Source organism: Coregonus clupeaformis, chromosome 17 (genome assembly GCF_020615455.1).
Source record: "Coregonus clupeaformis isolate EN_2021a chromosome 17, ASM2061545v1, whole genome shotgun sequence".
In the NCBI taxonomy this organism is placed as follows: Eukaryota; Metazoa; Chordata; class Actinopteri; order Salmoniformes; family Salmonidae; genus Coregonus; species Coregonus clupeaformis.
This window is the reverse complement of record NC_059208.1, coordinates 50,716,085-50,726,084: the sequence shown is the minus strand read 5'-3', so window position 1 is coordinate 50,726,084 and position 10,000 is coordinate 50,716,085. Positions and strand designations below refer to the sequence as shown.

The window sequence follows — 10,000 nt, the reverse complement described above, 5'->3', positions numbered from 1 at the left end:
GTCCGTATCACAGTGTCTGATGATGACTGTTTCTTATTTATTTATTTCTCCATTCCCCTTCTCTCTCTTAGGGAGATAAAGGACAGAAGGGAGATATTGGTCTCCAGGGACTATCTGGAACCCCAGGAAAGGATGTGAGTGGCTGCTTATCTCTATGACATCATCGCTATCATCACCATCATCATCATCATCATCATCACCTTCATCGCTTAGAAAATGGCAGAAAAATCATTCAAATATGTAGCCTGTTTCTGCATTCCACAATGGGGTTCCTATTATGTTGATGCTGAGTAGTTAGCAAACCGTAAACAACACTTCCTATTTCACTAGAATAAACAGCATGTGTCTGTCTTATAAATGCCAGGAACAGACGCACACGCACTCACACTTGAACACACACACACACACACACACACACACACACACACACACACACACAAACACTCCCACACACTCCCACACACTCCCACATACACCTATCAGGCTAACAGAGGGTGTTTAGTAGAATTATACTGAATTACTCTTTAAAGCCTAGACTGGTACTGATATCTATTCTGCTCTGCCCGGCGTCTCTCTGGGTGTTGTCTTCCTAATGGCTGCTAGATTAGACTGGAGCAACAAAGCCAGCAGAATCAATTCTGCCTCATTGACTGTGTTCCTCTCACACAATCTGGCTGATTCAGGCTGACTTAACCCCTTTCATCTCACCCATTCAGCCTAACATGGATACACATGGAAAGTTTTACAGTGTGACGATAAAGAGGAATTTGTGTGAGTGAGGGGGAGTGAGTGTGTATGTGTGTGTGCTCTCAGGTTTCTATATCCTGTAGGCAGAGGTTTTCATACTGTTTAAGAAGAGCTAAGTGATGGTCTGTGTCTCTCTCTGCAGGGTCGGGCTGGATCCATCTGTGTGGTGGGACCCAAGGGACAGAAGGTACTCTTTAAACAGAGTAGCTAGTCTTTTTAAATGTAGTAGTATTTAACAATGTGTACTTCCATTGTATGTACACTGTACATTTCCATGTGCATTTAATGTAAACACATGCTTTTAGTGGCCCTCAAAATCGAACTGCCATTTTCTGTTTTGGCATCTATTTGAACTTTAACCTCTAGGAGCTTTTTTTCCCAGGGTACCTCTGGAAAGGTGGGGCCTGAGGGACTAGCAGGAGAACCGGGAAAACCCGGACTTCCAGGATTGCCAGGAATTGGAAAACCAGGCCTGCCAGGCCTGCCAGTGAGTAGTGTCTCTGCTCTGGAATTCTGTTCTATCTTTTCCATCCTCAGGTTTGAAGTCAGAGTCCTGTTATGATAACTCTTCATCCTCCAGTTGTCAGATGCTTTATGCACTGGGCAAGTTGGGGCTGGGTTTCGCAAGCAAAGAGAGGCTTAATATAGACTTTTGTTACCCTTGACTGAAGCCAAGAAGCATCTTCGAGGAGATGCTGTGTGTGTTAACCTTAACTAGAGCCAAGTAGCATCTTCGAGGAGACGCCGTTTGCGTCTGTTCTTGTTTGGCTCTGGTAGACAGAGGAAGTGAGAGACAGTTAGAGAGAGGGCTAGTTGCTCAGCACTCTTTTTTAATAGAGGTGTGTTTTGTTTTGTTGCTAGGGCACTCCTGGAGGACCTCCTGGATCGAAGGGAGACAAGGTAAAAAATATATCTGAAAATTAATTCAAATCCAATTAAAACTCTGCTTCAAAACTTCCAAGGCCGGGGCCTCTCGAGTGACACAGCGGTGCTAGAGGCATCACAACAGACCCGGGTTCGATCCCGGGCTGTATCACAACCGGCCGTGATCGGGAGTCCCATAGGGCGGCGCACAATTGGCCCAGTGTCGTCCGGGGAGGGTTTGGCCGGGGGGGCTTTACTTGTCTCATCGCGCTCTAGCGCCTCCTTGTGGCGGGCTGGGCACCTGCAGGCTGACCTCGGTCGTCAGTTGAACAGTGTTTCCTCCGACACATTGGTGCGGCTGGCTTCCGGGTTAAGCGGGTGGGTGTTAAGAAGCGCGGTTTGGCGGGTCATGTTTCAGAGGACACATGACTCGAACTTCGCCTCCCGAGCCCATTGGGGAGTTGCAGCGATGAGATCGAAAAAGGGGGTAAAATAACAGAAAAATCCAAAGCCGCAGTTTGAACATTGAAGTACTGTATACAGATTATATATTGTTTGATAAGAAAACATCCCACAACAAGACTTCTGTACATTTCTGGAATGTTACAACAGTTGTTATGGTTACTGTGTCCTGTTCCTCTCTTCTGTCCAGGGGGATTCTGGGACACCAGGGAAAGATGGAGAACCAGGAGATCCTGTGAGTACAGGATGCGTTCAGACCACAGTTTTGTATTCTAGTCAGTGTGTAATTTGAAATCTCATCCTCACTATCATGCTCTACTAAAATGTATTGCTGTTGTGTTTTCAGGGTCCTAGGGGTTCTGGTGGTGGTAAAGGAGATAAGGTGAGTTAACCCTCAGTCCTGGTTTGTATGTTAGGGTTAGGGTTAGGAGATATACTGCATGGATTGTGAATGTGTTTGTCCATCTCTGTGTGTATCAGGGCCAACCCTGTGAGGTATGTGTTGACGTTGTCCATCGCTCTGTCTATCAGTGCCAATCCTGTGAGGTGTGTGTTGACATTGTGTGTCTCTTTGGTTTTGTCCCTCTCAGGGTGACCCGTGTGAGATGTGTCCCGTCCTGTCTGCAGACCTGGGCAACACTGTGGCCCTCCAGGGGAAGACGGGGCCCAAAGGAGAGCCTGGTGTCCCTGGGATAGGAGACCCTGGCCTCCCGGTGAGATATGCAGCACCCCTAATGTTCATATAGCCATCAAGGAATTTGGTTTGCATGAGAAAATAATGTTCACTTACAGCTAGGAATGTTTAGAATCTCATCTTCTCTTCCTCTCCTCTTCTCTCCTCCCTATATCTCCTCTCCTCTTTTCTAATCATCAGGGTCTTCAAGGAGCAGATGGGAAGGCAGGAGACAAGGTACAGAGTTCCACCTGTTAATTTATATCTCATGTTTAATTCATGTGCTGTGGGAATGGGTTACATACAGTCACTAACTCACTTGTGTACAAACACACACACACACACACACACACACACACACACACACACACACACACACACACACACACACACACCATACATACATATACATACACACCAGCATACCAAAGCACACAACTATAAATATATATAGGCAAACACAAACTGATCTGTTAGAGAAACCACATTAGACTAACCGATCTGTTAGGGATACCACATTAGAATAACTGATCTGTTAGAGACACCGCATTAGAATAACTGATCTGTTAGGGACACCACATTAGATATAGTTGACTAACTGATCTGTTAGTGACACCACATTAGATATAGTTGACTAACTGATCTGTTAGGGACACCACATTAGATATAGTTGTCTAACTGATCTGTTAAGGACACCACATTAGATATAGTTTACTAATGGATCTGTTAGGGACACCACATTAGATATAGTTGACTAACTGATCTGTTAGGGGCACCACATTAGATATAGCTGACTAACTGATTTGTTAGGGACACCACATTAGATATAGTTGAATAACTGATATGTTAGGGACACCACATTAGATATAGTTGACTAACTGATCTGTTAGGGACACCACATTATATATAGTTGACTAACTGATCTGTTAGGGACACCACATTAGATATAGTTGAATAACTGATCTGTTAGGGTCACCACATTAGATATAGTTGACTAACTGATCTGTTAGGGACACCACATTATATATAGTTGACTAACTGATATGTTAGGGACACCACATTAGATATAGTTGAATAACTGATCTGTTAGGGACACCACATTAGATATAGTTGACTAACTGATCTGTTAGGGACACCACATTAGATATAGTTGAATAACTGATCTGTTAGGGACACCACATTAGATATAGTTGAATAACTGATCTGTTAGGGACACCACATTAGATATAGTTGAATAACTGATCTGTTAGGGACACCACGTTAGATATAGTTGAATAACTGATCTGTTAGGGACACCACATTAGATATAGTTGAATAACTGATCTGTTAGGGACACCACATTAGATATAGTTGAATAATTGATCTGTTAGGGACACCACATTAGATATAGTTGAATAACTGATCTGTTAGGGACACCACATTAGATATAGTTGAATAACTGATCTGTTAGGGACACCACATTAGATATAGTTGAATAACTGATCTGTTAGGGACACCACATTAGATATAGTTGAATAACTGATCTGTTAGGGACACCACATTAGATATAGCTAACAGTCGGAAATGAATAAAAGGATGGTATTGAAGATTGAGAACAAAAATGACAAAGACTTTGAACCAAGTTCAGCTTGTTTAATAACAACCGGTCGTGGAAAAGAGCATTACAAGCATTCAATTCAACAAGTCTTTGGCTGAACACAGTATTCATGGAGAAGGCTCTCCCTTCTTCATCCTGTGGGCTGGTGCATGAAGACAAACATAAATCACATTAGGCTCCAATGTCTACAATGTATACATTGACCATCTGTTTCTTGCCTTAAGAAGGGGGGACATTCTAACACTGATGATCCCTCAGCTAACATCCAAGTTCATATAAAGTGTGCTTATATCCCAAAATAGTGATTGTTCACTTAGCTTAAGAATAAGTGCTGTAGAACATGGTGTACTACAGCCACGACGTGCAAACTTAATATTTGTTTAACACATGATAACATACTACAGTGTACAGGTCCTCTTTGGTTCCATAGGATCGCCTGGCGTACTTCCAAGGGAATTGCATGTATGGGACATCCAAGACATTAATGTACAGGACATTAAGGCACAAACGGATGTAGATTATATACAAGACTATACATGGTCATATTCTACAGAGCTAACATTCTACAAGGATGACATACTAGCTGATCATACTATTCGGCTATATCCCTTCATGACTAGCTGATCTGTTTGGACACCACATTAGATACAGTTGACAAACTGATCTGTTAGGGACACCACATTAGATATAGCTGACTAACTGATCTGTTAGGGAAACCACATTAGATATAGTTGAATAAAAGATCTGTTAGGGACACCACATTAGATATAGTTGAATAACTAATCTGTTAGGGACACCACATTAGACGCTATACATCAAAGGAAACATGCCTATTAGTGGGTGTTATCATTAACCTGTCTCCCTGTGATATATGTGTCTGTATGCTTGGTAGGGAGAGGCGGGGTCGGATGGTGTCAAAGGGGAAAAGGGCGATGTGTGTGCTGTGTGCCCCACCCTGAGTGAAATACCTGCTGCCAACCTTGTTGCCATGGAACAAACCCTGAAACTCAAAGGAGAGAGAGGAAAACCAGGGCTGGGACAGAAGGGAGAACAGGTTGGTGTGTGTTTTATTGGAAGGGAATGTGTGTGTGTGTGTGTGTGTGTGTGTGTGTGTGTGTGTGTGTGTGTGTGTGTGTGTGTGTGTGTGTGTGTGTGTGTGTGTGTGTGTGTGTGTGTGTGTGTGTGTGTGTGTGTGTGCGTGCGTGCGTGCGTGCGTGCGTGCGTGTGTGCGTGCATACGTGCATACGTACGTGCCTTCTGTGTTGTTTCTTTTTCTAACCTGGAAGTGATTTGTGTTAACTCTTGTTCAGGGGGAACCTGGAGTCAGTGGCCTGGCAGGGCTGAGAGGAGAGAAGGTTAGTGCTGAGTAGGGAACTCAATAGGGCACAGGATGTTTGAGGTAATGTAGTACCAAAAATACATTTTATACATAAGATAAAAGACTGAACATTTAGTTCAAAAGCCAGTTCTGTTGACATTACAGTTTCTCTTGTTTCCAGGGTAACGCTGGTGGCAAAGGAGCTGACGGTAGAACGGTGAGAGTGATCTTATGCATATGTTAAGAGACTCTTTATGACATACTTCTTTCTACATTCTTTATGTCCATAGTTGTCACCTGTTATGATAAAATGTATTTTTTTAAATACCTTTTTTTAGGGGGTAGGTCAGCTTTAATATTGCAGACAGATTGTGGCTTCCATCACTGTAATTGTCTGCATCATTTCCAATCACCCATATTTTGTGGGTAAATATATATATATATATAAATTATACATTTATTTTGTTATATATTTTCCTTTATTATTTTCCCGTAACCCTACCATCCCTCTCTAACTGGACAACAAAATGACAACAACACTTAGGCTTCTACTTCCAGCTTAAACATACAACAGTATATACATTTTACGGAAACAATATATTTTACAATAGTTATCTTTTTTTTGTTTTTAGTCCCATCTTTCAGCTCCACTCAACCCCTCCCATCTATCTCTGAACACCATTCAGTTTTGATTTCTATTTGCCATATATTTTTCAACGGTGCTGTGATGTTTCACAAAAGTTTGGAACCTTTCTATTCTCAAAGATATTGTAAATTAAAGATAACATTTTTTGCTAAAAGTATTATTATATTATTGATCGATTGTCTATGGCTTTTTAAATCACCCAGCAGTGCTATTTGCAGAGTTAGCTCCAGGTAAATGTTGCAATTCTTCAGCCATTCCTGAATCTGCGACCAAAAACAAGCTACATATGGACACTACCAAAACAAATGATCTAATGATTCTTTCTCTTCGCAGCAAAATCTGCAGAGCTGGGATACATAACATTCTATTTGGTTGCAAGAATTTTGTATAATCATTTAAATGGAAAACGTTTTGAATCCAGCATTGTTTTGTGTATCAGTTCTCTTCCCAACTATTTTGCAATCTACACTACCGGTCAGAAGTTTTAGAACACCTACTCATTCAAGGGTTTTTATTTATTTTTACTATTTTCTACATTGTAGAATAGTAGTGAAGACATCAAAACTATGAAATAACACATATGGAATCATGTAGTAACCAAAAAAGTGTTAAACAAATCAAAATATATTTTATATTTAAGATTCTTCAAATAGCCACCCTTTGCTTTGATGACAGCTTTGCACACTCTTGGCATTCTCTCAGCTAGCATCATGAGGTAGTCACCTGGAATGCATTTCAATTAACAGGTGTGCCTTCTTAAAAAAGTTAATTTGTGGAATTTCTTTATTTCTTAATGTGTTTGAGCCAATCAGTTGTGTTGTGACAAGGTACGGGGGGTATACAGAAGATAGCCCTATTTGGTAAAAGACCAAGTCCATATTATGGCAAGAACAGCTCAAATAAGCAAAGAGAAACGACAGTCCATCATTACTTTAAGACATGAAAGTCAGTCAATACTGAACATTTCAAGAACTTTGAAAGTTTCTTAAAGTGCAGTCGCAAAAACCATCAAGCGCTATGATGAAACTGGCTCTCATGAGGACCGCCACATGAATGGAAGACCCAGATTTACCTCTGCTGCAGAGGATAAGTTCATTAGAGTTACCAGCCTCAGAAATTGCAGTCCAAATAAATGCTTCACAGAGTTCAAGTAACAGACACATCTCAACATCAACTGTTCAGAGGAAAAATGTGTGAATCAGGACTTCATGGTCGAATTGCTGCAAAGAAACCAATACTAAAGGACACCAATAAATAGAAGAGACTTGCTTGGGCCAAGAAACACGAGCAATGGACATTAGACCGGTAGAAATGTGTCCTTTGGGCTGGAGTCCAAATTTGAGATTTTTGGTTCCAACCGCCGTGTCTTTGTGAGACGCGGTGTGGGTGAACGGATGATGTCCGCATGTGTATTTCCCACCGTAAAGCATGGAGAAGGAGGTGTGATGGTGTGGGGGTGCTTTGCTGGTGACACTGTGATTTATTTAGAATTCAAGGCACACTAAATCAGCATGGCTACCACAGCATTCTGCAGCGATACGCCATCCCATCTGGTTTGCGCTTAGTGGGACTATCATTTGTTTTTCAACAGGACAATTACCCAACACACATCCAGGCGGTGTAAGGGCTATTTGACCAAGAAGGAGAGTGATGGAGTGCTGCATCAAATGACCTGGCCTCCACAATCGGGCCGCAGAGTGAAGGAAAAGCAGCCAACAAGTGCTCAGCATATGTGGGAACTATTTCAAGACTGTTGGAAAAGCATTCCAGGTGAAGCTGGTTGAGAGAATGCCAAGAGTGTGCAAAGCTGTCATCAAGGCAAAGGGTGGCTATTTGAAGAATCTCAAATATATCATATATTTTGATTTATTTAACACTTTTTTGGTTACTACATGATTTCATATGTGTTATTTCATAGTTTTGAAGTCTTCACTATTATTTTACAATGTACAAATAAAGAAAAACCCTTGAATGAGAAGGTGTTCTAAAACTTTTGACCGGTAGTGTATATGGCACAGCTGTCCATTTTTGGGTCCTTAAATAAAACGGGTATATTTTTTTGTTCATCACAATTTTCTTTAGCCAATTATGGTCTTTGATGCAGGGCCGAGAGACAAGGTCCTTACTTTCTCCCCCTTCCAATTGCATCTTCCATTTTTGCGGTAATGCTGCAATTAGTTTGTTGTAATTTTGAGTAGAGCAGACATTTCCATATATTTTTGCTAGCTGCATTTGTGACATAACTCCACCAGTCCTATTTTTGATATAATTTACAAAGATGATACCTTTTTTAAACATTAAAAAATATATATTTCGTTTTTTTTATCAATTAGTATATTTTAGTTTAACCATAATATTTGTTGTAATATTTGTTCTGTATTTTCTGGTGGATTAAACTGAAATTGCAACCAACTTTCTATGGCTTGTTTTAAAAATAGCAATATTTTTGTATAAACCCCTGAAAGGTTTCCTTCCTATCCGGCAACTGAATTAGGAAGGACGCCTGTATTTTTGTGGTGCCTGGGTGTATTGATACACCATCCAAAGTGTAATTAATATCTTCACCATTCTCAAAGGGATATTCAATGTCTGCTTTTTTTCTACCAATAGGTGCCCTTTTTTGTGAGGCATTGCAAAACATCGCTGGTCTTTGAATCTGTGTTTGAAATTCACTGCTCGTCTGAGGGACCTTACAGATAATTGTATGTGTGGGGTACAGAGATGAGGTAGTCATTCAAAAATCATGTTAAACACTATTATTGCACACAGAGTCCATGCAACTTATTATGTGACTTGTGAAGCACATTTTTACTCCTGAACTTATTTAGGCTTGCCATAACAAAGGGGTTGAGTACTTAATGACTCAAGACATGTCAGCTTTTCATTTTTTATTCATTTATAAAAAATAAACAATTATAATAATTCCACTTTGACATTATGGGTTATTGTGTATAGGCCAGTGACACAAAATCTCAATTTAAACCATTTTAAATTCAGGCTGTAACACAAGAAAATGTGGAAAAGTCAAGGGGTGTGAATACTTTCTGAAGGCACTATATGTATCTGTTAGGGCAAAGCTGGACCCAGAGGACCTAGTGGCAAGGATGGACTGAAGGGGATTAAGGTGAGAGGGTGGAGCTAACATACACTACTTCTAATACTGGGTTATGTCATCATGTTATGTGGTGTTTTGTTATGATATGTTGTGTTATGTTTTGGTATGATGTGTTGTGTTATGTTGTGTTTTGGTATGATATGCTGTGTTATGTTGTGTTTTGGTATGATATGTTATGTTATGTTGTGTTTTGGTATGATGTGTTGTGTTATGGTATGCTGTGTTGTGTTATGTTGTGTTTTGGTATGATGTGTTGTGTTATGTTGTGTTTTGGTATGATGTGTTGTGTTATGTTGTGTTTTGGTATGATGTGTTGTGTTATGTTGTGTTTTGGTATGATGTGTTGTGTTATGTTATGTTTTGGTATGATGTGTTGTGTTATGTTGTGTTATGGTATGCTGTGTTGTGTTATGTTGTGTTTTGGTATGATGTGTTGCGTTATGTTGTGTTTTGGTATGATATGTTATGTTATGTTATGTTGTGTTTTGGTATGATGTGTTGTGTTTTGGTATGATGTGTTGTGTTATGTTGTGTTTTGGTATGATATGTTGTGTTTTGGTATGATGTGTTGTGTTATG

At 40.4% G+C, this 10,000-nt stretch overlaps 1 protein-coding gene across 3 annotated transcripts in view; it reads left to right on the top strand.

Moving 5' to 3' along the window:
* Positions 1–10,000, top strand: part of LOC121586676 (collagen alpha-1(XVI) chain) — a 120,314-nt gene that overhangs the window by 65,899 nt on the left and 44,415 nt on the right. For all 3 annotated transcript variants that reach the window (XM_041903591.2, XM_041903590.2, XM_041903592.2), the window contains exons 15-26: positions 72–134; positions 890–934; positions 1,130–1,234; positions 1,609–1,647; positions 2,264–2,308; positions 2,420–2,455; positions 2,664–2,786; positions 2,948–2,983; positions 5,236–5,397; positions 5,654–5,698; positions 5,843–5,878; positions 9,378–9,431. In XM_041903591.2, coding sequence (XP_041759525.2) covers positions 72–134; positions 890–934; positions 1,130–1,234; positions 1,609–1,647; positions 2,264–2,308; positions 2,420–2,455; positions 2,664–2,786; positions 2,948–2,983; positions 5,236–5,397; positions 5,654–5,698; positions 5,843–5,878; positions 9,378–9,431 — 789 coding nt within the window. The remainder of the gene's footprint in view (positions 1–71; positions 135–889; positions 935–1,129; positions 1,235–1,608; positions 1,648–2,263; positions 2,309–2,419; positions 2,456–2,663; positions 2,787–2,947; positions 2,984–5,235; positions 5,398–5,653; positions 5,699–5,842; positions 5,879–9,377; positions 9,432–10,000) is intronic.